Genomic DNA, 14,049 nt, shown 5'->3' with positions numbered 1-14,049 from the left:
AAAATAAAATTTGTATTCATATCAAGTATTTTGTGCTGTTTGTTATCACTCCATCGGTCTGCCGTGTTAAACACATCTGCAGTTTTCACAGAGGAAACATTTTATTCACACGTCGGCTGCTCAGAAATAACGACCACACCGGAGGGAGCAGCACAACGTTCAGATGTTCCCCAGGAATTCCCCGGCCGGGACGCCTCATTAGCCCAGTTCTGTCCGGAGAGAAGGTGTCGGAGCTGGATGAGATCGTTCCAAGGACGAAGCTGCAGGAATCCAGCTGACGGGAGGCGAGAGGAAGAGAAACGAGGCCACGCTCACATTCTTCTCTTCAGACCGTCCTCGTGTCCTCAGGACTTTTTATAGAAAATAGAAATCGTTTATGTTCCATCCATCGTTCTGTGTTATTCTCTATTTTCCACATAGGTATTGATTTTTTTCTTGTGAGAACGTGATTAGTGGTTTTGGTCTGGTGGTGGTGCTAGAGAGTCACAGTTTATCCTCTGAGTACCATGAAAATAAATGTCTGGCCCCGATGGGCCCCACCACTGCCCCACAAACTCTTTAGTGGGGCCCTGCTGATGTGCGCTATAGCTACTGCTAGCATCTACTCATAACGGACATGTGACACATTGATCTGTAAACTGTCTATCGACATCCTGAATGTGAGGCGTTTGGTGAATAGTTAGCATCTAGAGAAGTTAGCATCTAAAGAATTTAGCATCTAGATAGTTAGCATCTCGAGAAGTTAGCATCTCGAGAAGTTAGCACCTCGAGAAGTTAGCACCTCGAGAAGTTAGCATCTAGAGAAGTTAGCATCTAGAGAAGTTAGCATCTAGAGAAGTTAGCATCTAGAGATAGTCTAAATGTGAGTCGTTAAGGGAACAGCAGAAATTTTGTTAACGTATTTATGGAACATCTGTGAATTGTAGCATCTACCGAGCGCCTGCGTGTGAGGTGTTCAGGGAACACTGGTAAATTCAGTATCCACGATGTTCCCTGAGCCTGTGAGGCGTCAACGTCACCGCTGCTGCTGGAACACACTCAACTTTAGGTCCCAGATTATTTTCCGTAATGATAAAATAATGTGTTTACACTGAACCTTTTCAGCTTCCTGGTTATTTCCTCTGAAACTGTCTGTGCAGCAGGTGAATCCTGTTTTTCCTGCTCGACAGTGAGGTCATGATGTATCAGTGATGGTGACAGCGGCGGCACCAGAGCTTCTCCAGACCTCTGGACTCTTTGTCCACGGTGTCAGTCTGACGCTCTGCAGGCCAGATGTGAAAGACGCTCTTCATCCTGTCCACGCACCACAAACTGCTGCTGCACATGTTACAGTCCAGACACGTTTCACATGATTTACTATGAGTTCACTGACTGGACCTCAGAAACTCTACAGCGTAAACTCCTGTCCAACAAGAGTTCTCCTTCATGTGCACCACGATCAAATGACTTTTATGTATTCTGAGCATTTTGTTTCTGGAAAACAAAATATCTATAGAGTCGGAGTCTGTGCAGTAGGTCCTGCCCATACACCTGCTCGACCAATCAGGAGCCAGTCTCCGCTGTCAATCATGAGTCAGTCTCAGCTGTCAATCATGAGTCAGTCTCAGCTGTCAATCATGAGTCAGTCTCAGCTGTCAATCATGACGTCTCCGCCTGTTTTTATATCATCAATAACTGATTCAAACCAAACTGATCAGAAACACTTGAACAAACATCAGTGAGAGAAGAACGACCTGAAATGACAGAAACATCTTTACAAACATTTATTTAGATTTTTATAGTTGTCCCATCTCCCATCTGCTAACATGGAGGAGGTTTATGACCGATACTGCAGCCAGACACTAGGGGGCGATAGAGACACTTTGGTTTCACCTTTGTGGCTCAGTCCATCTTTATTTACAGTTTACAGCAGGAATACTTTTGCGTGTAAATGTTTTGATCGGCTGACGACAGGATCAGATGATTATCTGACGACATGATGTGAATCACACGGAGTCAGAGCTCTTGGTTAAAGAGTCAAAGTTCTTTTAAATCGCTCTGTTCCAGGCTCCATTGACACAAACAGTCATTTTACAGAACACAGGAGCTGCTGTCTCCTGCTTCCTGGATCAGCTCGTTTGTGATAGAAGACGTTTTCAGATCAAATGTCCGATGGAGGCTGTAAAGTCAAAGTTGTCACTTCAGTTTTCAGACACTCGAGCGAAACCACATGATGCTTTTGTGTTTTTATTTCCATCCTCAGTTCAATCAGAGATCAAGAACTCCTCCTCCGGGATTTTCCTCATAGTTCAGAGGAAAATCTCGGATGTGATTCGTCACTGACGCTTAATGTTGGATTTTCACGTTTCTCTTTGAATGTCTTTAACTGTGTTTCAGTCCCAGTTTGTGTTAGGACCTGTTTCCACGGTGACACGGCTCAGACGTGGTGTAAATACATCATGTCTGAGTCATGTGTGTGACTAAAAAACATATGTTTTATTATATCATAGCCCCCCCGTCTTAATTTAGCTTCAGTAAATCTCCTCTGCTGCTGTTGACGACATTTTTTAATCCAGTGTTTAATGAGATTAACTGGTCGAAAATATTCCTTCATTTGTTTTTTAAATTCTGATCCTGGTTCCTTTGGCAGCGAAAGCCACCAAATATTTAAACAACATGTATTTGATCATTTCACATCAACATTAATATAATAAGACTGTTTGATGATGAGGCTGAAAGAAAACTTGACTTCATTAGATTAAATGATTTTAAGAATTCTGACTTCATCCTCGCTTTAGTTTTGACTTTAATAACTTTATATTCTTTTTCTTTGTGTTTATTTTGGCGTTGACTATTAAAATTGTGACTTAGTTAAATAATATAACGATATCATCCTGCAAAATTAACAATATAGTTGTAAGAACGAACGTACGTATTAAATTATTTAAGTTATTTCATGAGAATATAAGAAGTCGTTGATTTGAGGAGAGTAAAAACCTGATGGTGTCATGCTGCCCTCTAGAGGACAACCATAGTAATTACACTGCAGTGTGTCAGATGATATGTATATAGTATTATTATAATAATATATACTCTATACTCAATACTTTTATCCTCACACGTTACCAGAACAAAACTAGTTTCAAAACAAAAAATAACAAAAAATATATATTAAAAGCGATAAATGTAACAGATGATAAAATAATAAAATAGCTTCAAATCTAATTTAAATTAATCTACACAAGTAAAAAGATAGTCATAAAACATTACTATAGAGTAAATAGGAATTAAGAAATAATATAAAAAGTATAAATAGTACTTGTTTTCCTTAAGATTAAAAATGCTTGATATATTTGTATACATTTGTCCACCAAAATAATACTGATATAGATGTATTGTAAATATATATTTGTTTTTATTCATTTGAATATGGATAATATATATGAGTATAGTTTTTACTATTTAGATTTCAATGGTCATAACATTTTTCTCACTAAACAATAGACAAGAGAAGAAATTGTCTGTTTGCAAATGTACATAATTATAAAGATAATAATATAAAGACGATCAATGACAAGTGACTGTTTATAAACATGATCAATGAACAGATTACATCATCTGATTTAAGAGCAGATACAGAAATTGTGGCTTCACCTTATTTTTATATTCAGTCAGTTTTTCTATTTTTACCTCTGGTTCGTGTCAGTGATGCTTGTGAATCCGACCTGAAGCATCAAGCTGCCGCCACAGAGACGAGCTCCTTCACACTCAGTGTCAGATAAGATGTTTATTAATATTTACACCAGAGAATAATTCATGGATCTTGATGAAATGTTTAGAGAACTGATGTCTGTCACTGATCTGCTGCAGCTTGGTTGAATCTCTACTGAGTGATGATCTAGTTGTAAAGTTTTGGTTGAACTTTTAGTCCTCAGACATCACACTGAACATTTTCACTTAATTAAAAACGTAGTAGAAAACACTGCATTACGTTTTAAAACCCTTTGTGTATAAATCGTGATGTGAAATATTAAATAGTTTTGTTAAAATAATTATTAGATTTAAGTGGAATATGAATTTCTTCATTAGAGGAGAGCAGCAGAGTGTGTGTGTGTGTGTGTGTGTGTGTGTGTGTGTGTGTGTGTGTGTGTGTGTGTGTGTGTGTGTGTGTGTGTGTGTGTGTGTGTGTGTGTGTGTGTGTGTGTGTGTGTGTGTGTGAGAATCTGAGACCTGAACAATGTGATCGCTCAGAGGCCAAACATCCACCTGGAGACAGAAACACGATGTCCACCCCCCCAGCAGAGGGAGCCCTGTAAACAATGAGGGACCTTGACTGGCTCACTGCTCTAAACGCCACCGCAGCAAAACATGTTTTTCACCTCTGGTGTCATGCTGCCTGTTGTGATCCGCCAAGAGGGGGGGGCGGTATTTATAGGCTGATAATGAGCATGTGGCCTCCTGCTCCACGTTGTCCACTCACCGGCCCAGAGGACCAGTGAGGTTTCTGCAAACACCAGAGCTCCACCAAAGAAAATCCCCACAGAGGTTTGGAAAAACAAAAGTGTTTATTAAGACAACAACAAAAAAAGGCCTGAATACTCAGGAACATTATCGGGAACTTCGTTACGAAGCAGTCGTGGTGATTTTTCTTTACACAGAAGAAACAAATACAAAACAGACAGAACTCCTCACTGGAATTCTGGAAAAATGTGAAAGCACCACCAGAGTCATGTGACCATCGACCTCCAGACACAGACTACAGACAAATGGCTTCACGTCACCGAGCCCGGTGTTGGTGTCTTCTCCTCTTCCTCATCCCTGTGTGTGTGTGTGTGTGTGTGTGTGTGTGTGTGTGTGTGTGTGTGTGTGTGTGTGTGTGTGTGTGTGTGTGACGTTCCCCTCAGACACTGAGGACACGCTTGGAGCTGCAGCTCAGAGACATCTGCTCTGAGTTAAAGGACAAACTGAACAACATGAAATGAACTGAGAGAACAGACAGGAAGGGGGGGGGGGGTCCCCTTCTCTCTTTGTACAGCAGCTTCCAGCATCAGACTGTAAACAAACCGAACCACCCGCCCCCCCATCCCCCTGGTGTCAGAGCGGGGAACAGCTCCATGGAGACGCCAAGTCAAAACACGAGGCAGTTCCGGGATGAAGTGGTAAACAAAAACAATGAGGAAGCTCCAACTTCCTGTGACGCCATCATCCAACGGGCTGAGAAGAACTTCCATTGTTCAGGAATCACGGGAGTGACGAGGGGCTAGCGTTAGCCTGCTAGCTCCCCCCCCCCTGGAGGTCTGCCCCACTCTGACACATTGAACATAAACATCACGGCTCAGCAGCCGAGGGGCTAGCAGGTCAGCTAGGCTAACTGCTAGCCGACGCATCGTAACAAACTAATGAAATTAATAAACGAAGCTACCAGTCCTGTAAAGTCTCGGTCACACTGTCCGTGAGTCCGGGTCCGTGCGGCTGTCCGGCCGCCGGGGGCTCGGTGCGTCCGGTGAGTCCCGGTGCGTCCCGGTATCAGCTCGGCACGGTGTCCGCCACCTGCGGGAAATCTGCACAGTCTGCGGCGGAGAACTGCAGCCGCCTCACGGCCTCTTTGATCAGGTTCCCCGATAGAATTAACTCCTGCAGGAGCCGGTGCGGGTCGTCCTCCTCCGCGCCGACCCTCTTCTTGTTCCACGGTCTGATCTGGTCCCAGTCCTGGTCCCCGTTGGACCCGGGGATGTTGTACGGGCTCGCCCTGCTGCTCCCCCGGTGCCCGCGGCTCCGGAGCCGCATGCAGCAGCCGCCGCGCTTCTGCCCCGGAGCCGCGGTGCCGCCGCCGAGCATCGCCGCCGGCTTGGCCCCGCCGCCGGAGAGGCCGTGCAGGCAGGACACGGACACCGACACCGTCTTCTGGCCGCAGCCGCCGCTGTTGTTGTTGTGGAGCTGCAGAGCTTCGCCGATTCTGGTCACCAGCGCGTCCACCTCTTTGGAGTCCACGGTGACCGACTGCTCCAGAAAGATGTAGTTCTCCTTCCGGCAGGGCATGGTGCTCGGGCCGGCTGGCGGTGCTGCAGTGTGTGTGGGCTGGTTGAGGGTTTGAATCCGGGCTGACTGAGCCCCGGGCCGCTGCTCGCTGCCTCCACGCTGCTGCTCCGCTCCCGACAGCCACCGCTCATTTGTAAACAATGGATGACGCGGCCCGGACTCTACCACGATCCCTGCGAGAGGGGGGGGGGGGTTCCTAAACCAAAATACAGTGCGTGACCACACGAGAGCCCCGCGGCCACCCACCACGCAGACTCTATGAAATACACAATCATCTGTGAAATCTTAAAACACTAAATATGAACCAAAATCCGCATGTTTGGTGTTTTTTAGGTGATTTTATTTCCCGCCTCCCCCCCACCACGCTCCTGCTGTGGACGGTTCCAAATGCACATTACATAAGAACAAACTGTCCGCAGCAAAACAAACAAAGCGACTGTTCTACTGGGATCAGCCGGGGAACCTCCTCACCGCACACTGCCCAGGTTCCCCTGGTTCCCCTGGTTCCCCTGTGGAACCTTCCACACACTACATGGTCTACATGTTGTAGAACCACCAGAACATGTTGAACCATTAGCACATGTTGTAGAACCATCAGAACATGTTGAACCATCAGAACATGTAGAACCATTAGCACATGTTGTAGAACTACCAGAACATGTTGTAGAACCATCAGAACATGTTGTAGAACCACCAGAACATGTTGAACCATCAGCACATGTTGTAGAACCATCAGAACATGTTGAACCATCAGAACATGTTGTAGAACCATTAGCACATGTTGTAGAACCATCGGAACATGTTGTAGAACCATCAGAACATGTTGTAGAACCATCGGAACATGTTGTAGAACCATCGGAACATGTTGTAGAACCATCGGAACATGTTGTAGAACCATCGGGACATGTTGTAGAACCACACTAGTGACTTCAGCCATGTTGCTCCTTCACACACCAATAACTGTATTTAATGTCCTTTGAATTGACAGCAGCTGATACTCAGGGTTCCTCTGTGTATCAGATGCAGTCACAGATTTTGAATTGTCCTAAAGGACTAAAGGGACCTGAGAAGATACAGGACCTCACATTAGACGGTGACAGACAGTGTAGATAATGTGACTGTACACACAATGTAACAGCCGCATTTCAAGCTGTTACATTGCCCAGTTGGACTTCACTGCTACGAAGGACCTTCTCTTATTGGAGGTCGTCAGCTAAATGAAATGTCATGTAATGAATGAAATACACAATTAAAGCAGAACTAATGAAGTTAACATCTGTGTGATGACGCCTTTGTTTGAATGAGCACTTTTTTATTTCCTTCAGACAGATTCCTGACACGACTCAGAAAACTGAGCAAACGTGATGAAGTCAAACTCTGGAAAACCAACAAGCAGCTGCTGTTTATCTAAATACATGGATGCAGTTGAAATAGTTGGCTGTGAATATGATGAGTAAACGTGGGGAGCAGCTGCTGGCATCCTGCCTGTAGACACTGACAATAGCAGTGGAGGGTGTGTGTGTGTGTGTGTGTGTGTGTGTGTGTGTGTGTGTGTGTGTGTGTGTGTGTGTGTGTGTGTGTGTGTGTGGGCGTGTGTGAGAACACCGTGTACATTTCAGTTTCTGAGAAACAGCAGCCCGGCTAAACCTGACGCTCCAGTCAAAGAGACAGAGCCCTCACGACCATACAAGGAGCTACTACCACTGGCAGCACGTGGTATGTGAGCCAATCAGAAGGCCCGGCTGAGGTTTCCTGTGTCTCAATGGCAGCAGGAGGAGTCCAGTCACTCTGGAATCCAGTGGGATGATAAAACACTGAAACCAGATAAAGTGCCTCAGGTCCCTGCACACAAAACAACAGCACACACACATTTCATCTGTTTACTACACTGTTCATTGATTCACAGCACAGGGTGAAGGTCTGAAGGTAACGTGATGAAGCTCTCCTCAGGTCACGTCTGAACCATGTTCCTTGTTTTCATTTGTTCATTCATTCATTTACTTTTGGTTTCATTGTAATTTAGGGACTAAATCATTTTGTCTGACATTCGTACGTCCTGTCATCATCCCCTACGTGGGCGGAGTCTGCCTATACTTGACTCTGATTGGTTTGTAGACGGCGTCTGACAGTTGGGGGTAGTAGTCTTTCTGTTTGAATGGAGAAGATGAATCAAGCAACAACTAACTCTCACTCTGTACTTCCTGTGATTGGTCCAAAAGTCCAAACTATCCCACAAAGTGTTTTCAGTCTTTAAAGGAACAGAACCCTGGTTCAGTTTGATCCAGACCCAGAACTCCTCTTCTGCTCTGATTGTGGGGGTCAATCAGATGGCAGTTAGCTGATCACATTTATACCCAATCTGGACAGGAGACACATTTCAGTAGAAATGGAGACACAAAGCTGTGACTTCTGAGCTGAACAGAATTGTTCTGGACAGAGTTCCTGTTTTTCTTAGTGTGTCCATGTGTGTGTGTTTCAACCCTGGACGTATTAATCATTCACTCAAAATTCCCAAATGTACGACTCATAGAATCTAAAACAATCGTCCAACCCTTCATATAAACAAAACAATCTGGAAAAGTCCAGGAATCAGCTGAGTCATGTGTTTTTCCTCCAGAGACACATTCTTTGAGTTTTACTCCACAGACTCGATGCACAACGAGAGGAAGTGAGCCGGCACGAAACTGGGTCACACACTTCCTCCGTGTTGCATGTCTTCCTGTACGTGAGTCAGCTGCGGCGTAAACAGCCGCAAACACAATTCCTGTTTGCCTGCAACAGGCAGCTGCTGCTCCCTGAACCATGTGACCTCATCCTCTGCCTTTCATTGTGTACGAGTGAGACCTACTTCAATCCTCCAGCGTGTGAAGAGGTCGACCTCGCAAACAACAACACACACTGAGCTCCTCTGTTCCGAGGGCGGGGGGGTTCACATCAGACCGAGGCGTGTTCCCTCCTCACACTGTCAGACTGGAGGCCGGCCTGTATTTAGAGGAAGGGGATGAGAAAGACGTGGAGCTCATTCATGGCACCTTGAAGCAACAACAACCTCCCAGTTTGTCCAGCGAGTCCCAGATATGTTGGCTTCATTTCTGGATAGTGGGAGGAATCTTTATTAAACTGTCATTGAAAGTCTCCCATTGACAAATACTGTGAACAGTATATATATTTATCACTACAGCACCAAACGTGGATGAATCTATCGCTGAACCAGTCCTTAACAAATCAGCGTATTCCTCCTGTTTGCTAAAGGTGTTGAGAGGAACTTGTTGTTAGTCGGAGTTTCTTCATGGGATTTGATAAAAGGAGGAAAAAAGAATTATACAATTCCTTTAACTCGGGGGGAAATAAAACCTTCTGACGGTTTCTCAAGTTGAGAGAAGTGCCCACAGTATGTTTACATGGTGATTCCTCTTGGCTGCTGCAAATCCTTGAACTTTCTTTTTTCCCTTCCAGTCACTACAGAGACGCTCTCCTCCACCAACCGGCTGCGGAGCCACTGGAGCCGAGCTGAATGGAGAGAGAGCAGAAAAGAAAACAGGCCTTTCAGCCCCGAGGATCAACTTTGATAGCAGTTGGAGCGCTGCCAGCAGCTCGGGTTCACAGGGTTTGTTTCCTCATTCAACGAGAGAGAGAGACTCCATTTTTATATGCCCCCCCCCCCTCTCTCTTTTAGAGACGGCCTCTCTCTCTCAGAGGAATGTGAGGAGGCTGCACATGGCAGGAAGTGAAATGAAAGGGTTTATTTGTTGCCGTGACGCTTCGGGCCTGTGTTGTAATGCCCAAAAATATCAAGTATTAACTAATGAAGAGAAAAGTTATCGACTGTGTTGTTAAATCACGTTTCTGAATGTGACTCAGCTGATGTGAGCAGCTCAGGAGGGTCAGTGCATGTCTGTGCACGATGGGATGGATGCATGCTTGTTGAGGTCAGGTCTCGGTGGCAGCAGGTTAATCAGGGTGTTCCAGACGTCCCTCTCTCCAGAGACACTTTCACGCCCCTCCTCGGGAACACGAGGCGTTCCCAGGTCAGAGGGAACATTTCATCCCTCCAGCGAGTTCTGGGTCTACCCCCGGGGTCTCCTCCCAGCCGGACGATGTCACAAACAATAAACATTAATTCACCAAATCTCTGTGGAAGTCTACCTCACAAATTACTTCAAACAAATTTGAGCCGTTAACGCAGTTTCCTGCAAGTATCATGAAAACGTTGAGCCGTACGTTGAAGTTACCGTACCCACTTCCTTGTTTTTAGTTGTAAGATCCAGAAGCGTGGGGCCCGGATGTGTCCAGGGTAGCTGTCTATCACTTGGTCCATCCGCGTCTTTGAATTGACTTCATGTGAAATCTCACTGTGCAGAACTTTCAGTTTGCGTTTCATGTAAACACAAAATAATTCACCTGTGTTTACCACTTCTGGCCACAGAGGTCACTGTTAATCAAAAGTTACACTTTACACGTAAAACAGAAACTTCTGTCTAGAAATGTTCTGTTTGGTATTTGTTATTTTGGCTGTTTTCATTGGTTCTGATAACTTTACACAACAGAGATGGTGGATGTGAGCAGATAAATGGAAATGATGTCAAACAAAATCCAGGTTATATAAAAACCTGAATACGTCCATGAATCCAAACCCTTGAGTTCACTTCGAGGTTAAACAGTTTAATCATTAAGAGTAAACTCAGATTCAGACACGTTATGATTTAAAGTCACTTTACCATTAAAAAGAGCTTTAAGTTGCACAGGTAAAGACTTTTTATTTTATTATTCTCAGAAACTCTACATTATAATGAAGACAGCCTCAGACAGCCTCTGCTAAAATAAGCTTCCTTTAGTGTTTACTACTGATGCATTGTGTCATCTTATGTAAGCTCATTTTATTAATATTTAAACCTCCTTTGTTCTTTCCCTTCTGAGTCAAATGCATGAAATAATTATGTAAAACAAATCAACACGCATGTGAAATGCTTCACATCAGAGCACAGAGGCTATCACCACTTTATGTTTTCAGAACGACACAAGCCAACATGTCTGGAAGTCTGAGACACGGAACACCATGTGCTTTCCCAGTGTACGTGGGGAGTGAACAGGAGCTTCCCCCCCGTCGTGCTGCTCAGGTACTGCACAGAACCTGATCGCCTCACGTTACTGATTCTCTGAACCCAGAAGGAACTGGGTTACATCACATTGTTGTATGTGTAAGTCAGTGTAGGTGCTGACTGTGGTTAATAGTGTTCAGAGGCTCCCCCTCAATCTCAGCAATTCATCTGTAACGTTTCCTCTCTAAAATGTCTAAAATCAAACAGTTATAAGTGTAGTGGAGTTGTGTTCCTACTTTCTAATTTTAAACCTGCAGTTATATTTACGCTCTGTCCATCACTAAAGGTCTTTTCACACCTAGTCTGATAAAAATCGTCTGATGTGTTTGTTATTCTTTAATTCACAGTGGGAGATGAACTGGTTGTCGTCCTCTCACTCTTACAGAGCTGTGGCTCCGGAGCAGAACAGGTTTACACAGCGGAACAGATGTAAACTTTCTACTTAACAAAACTGTTTCATTTCATATTCATCTGTGATTCAGAGCCATGAACCGGACATGAAACATAAATGAGCTGAAGTGAAAAACGTCTTCCACAAGCTTGTGTCTTTATTATATTGAAGCTCCTCAACTGTCATCGATTAAAACCCTAAAATCGATGTTCCTCTAAAATACATGACCTTGAGCTGTTTTGACCTTGGTCCTGGTCACCAGCTCTGAATTAGCTGCCTGAGCTAACTTTACCTCTCAAGCTAATACTGTGTTTTCAATCCGCTGAGCATGGCTCTAGTTTCTCTACGTGTTGATTGGACAGTGAGAGACATTACAGCTTAATAATAAACCTGACATGAGGCCACAGTCCCACACATCTGCAGGAAGCCAACGCCTGAGCTCTGCACAGCGTCTGTACACAAAGACGAGTTTCATCAACTCCAGGGGACGTGGACATTTCAGTGAACTGAACGCACTATATGACTTCATATAGCACACACAGGACTACACACACACACACACACACACACACACACACACACACACACACACACACACACACACACACACACACACACACACACACACACACTGCCGTAGCCACTCATGACCATTCTGATGCATTCCTGGCATTTTATTACACTCTGACAGTGTTTACAGTTTTATGATAACTAGGAGAATTATTTACACACACGCACACACACACACACACACACACACACACACACACACACACACACTGCAGTAAAGTGATTAGAGCAGGTACAATCTGTTCTGCTGAGCTTTAAAACATCCTGTCTTTCAATTTCTGTTGTTATCTGCTGTCGGCCATGTTTGAACACGCTCCTCTGAGATGACAGATCAAAACTGATTCATACACACACTCACACACACACACACACACACACACACACACACACACACACACACACACACACACACACACACACACACACACACACACACACTACACCACAATAACAACACAATCATTGTGCAACACGCGTGATTAGCCTGCTGAGAACTGCAGAGCAAACTAACCTCTAATAAGTTTATGTAATGTCACATTAAATGACTCCAACAAACAAATGATAATCCAAATTTTGGATCAAGAACATGTGTTGTCTATTTGGTATCTGGTGTCCCACAAGGATCAATTCCTGGACCCATCGTGTTCTCTGAGTGCGCTGCTCACTTCCTCTTTGATCATTGTTCATTGTTACATCCTCTCATCGCAGTAAGTGCACCATCCAAAAGGTCTTCACTCAATAAATAATGCAGATCTAAAAATGTGTTCGACAATTCCATTCATTGACTCAGTCAACGTGTTTGTGTGTGTGTGTGTGTAAACATGAAACATGTTCACACACACACACACACACACACACACACACACACACACACACACACACACACACACACACACACACACACACACACACACACACACACACACACACACACACACACACACAGCCAGTTGTATCTGGGCCCTTGTGTGTGTGTGTGTGTGTGTGTGTGTGTGTTGTGTTCTCAGCTCCTCATCTCTCAGAGATTAAACAGCTCAGTTTTCTAACAAACACAAAGACAAAACTTTCCTTGTCTGTTTACTCGTGACACTAAAAACACAGCAGAGAACATGACAGTTTCATTTCATGAATTTAATGAGCTCATACGTTTGTAATTTACAGGTGAGGATTTATAGTTTTGATATATTCTGTGCTCTTGATTTAAGAAGAAATATGTTTCTGTCATTCTGTAATTTTCAGGTCTGTGTGCATGAATTATAAGTTCCTCACATGTTCTGCAGGTTCTGTCTGTGAGAACAAATGTCTGAGTCAGTGTCTCTGGACATGTTCTGGATCTTCTCCTGCAGCCTCCTGGTGAAATGTGTGTAACATGTCAGAGTGAGTCCATGTGAGGACACAGCAGGACAATGTGTGGAAGCTTCCCAGAGAGCGAGTGGACGTGTTGAAACAAGCTCTGAAGGTTTACACTGCTTTTCAATATCCACTGATCCCTGTGTGTGTGTGTGTGGTGTGTGTGTGTGTGTGTGTGTGTGTGTGTGTGTGTGTGTGTGTGTGTGTGTGTGTGTGTGTGTGTGTGTGTGTGTGTGTGTGTGTGTGTGTGTGTGTGTGTGTGTCCGGATCAGGGTCACAGCAGGGTGCGACATGATTCCGTGAAATAACAACTCAGAGGTCAATCTGGTGACATCACAGCAGCAGTCACCACAGCATCAAAACAAAAACACAGGAGGAGAAGAGGATCATGGGAAATACTCGAGGGAGGAGGGGGGGATATTACTCATGTCTAATCTGTTAGGAGCCACTGTGTGCCCCCTTGTTATTGATGTGATGGCTCAAGTGTTTGTGTGTGTGTGTGTGTGTGTGTGTGTGTGTTGATATGACTCTTCAGTTGTTTTTCTGGTCACTGATTAACAGCTCTACGGAAAACTGTGAGTATTCAGGACATCAGGGGCCCACCTGTCAGGGCCCACCTTT

At 44.5% G+C, this 14,049-nt stretch overlaps 1 protein-coding gene across 1 annotated transcript; it reads right to left on the bottom strand.

Annotated features, from left to right (window-relative positions):
• Positions 1–4,525: 4,525 nt before the first annotated feature.
• Positions 4,526–6,150, bottom strand: LOC118114150 (glycogen synthase kinase binding protein). Its single transcript, XM_035164417.2, has one exon. The coding sequence runs from the start codon at positions 6,016–6,018 to the stop codon at positions 5,506–5,508; it is 513 nt and encodes a 170-aa protein (XP_035020308.1). The 5' UTR covers positions 6,019–6,150; the 3' UTR covers positions 4,526–5,505.
• Between the last annotated feature and the right edge of the window lie 7,899 nt (positions 6,151–14,049).

Source organism: Hippoglossus stenolepis, chromosome 8, assembly GCF_022539355.2.
Source record: "Hippoglossus stenolepis isolate QCI-W04-F060 chromosome 8, HSTE1.2, whole genome shotgun sequence".
In the NCBI taxonomy this organism is placed as follows: Eukaryota; Metazoa; Chordata; class Actinopteri; order Pleuronectiformes; family Pleuronectidae; genus Hippoglossus; species Hippoglossus stenolepis.
The sequence above is the reverse complement of the archived record's forward strand: the minus strand, read 5'-3'. Positions and strand labels throughout refer to the sequence as shown.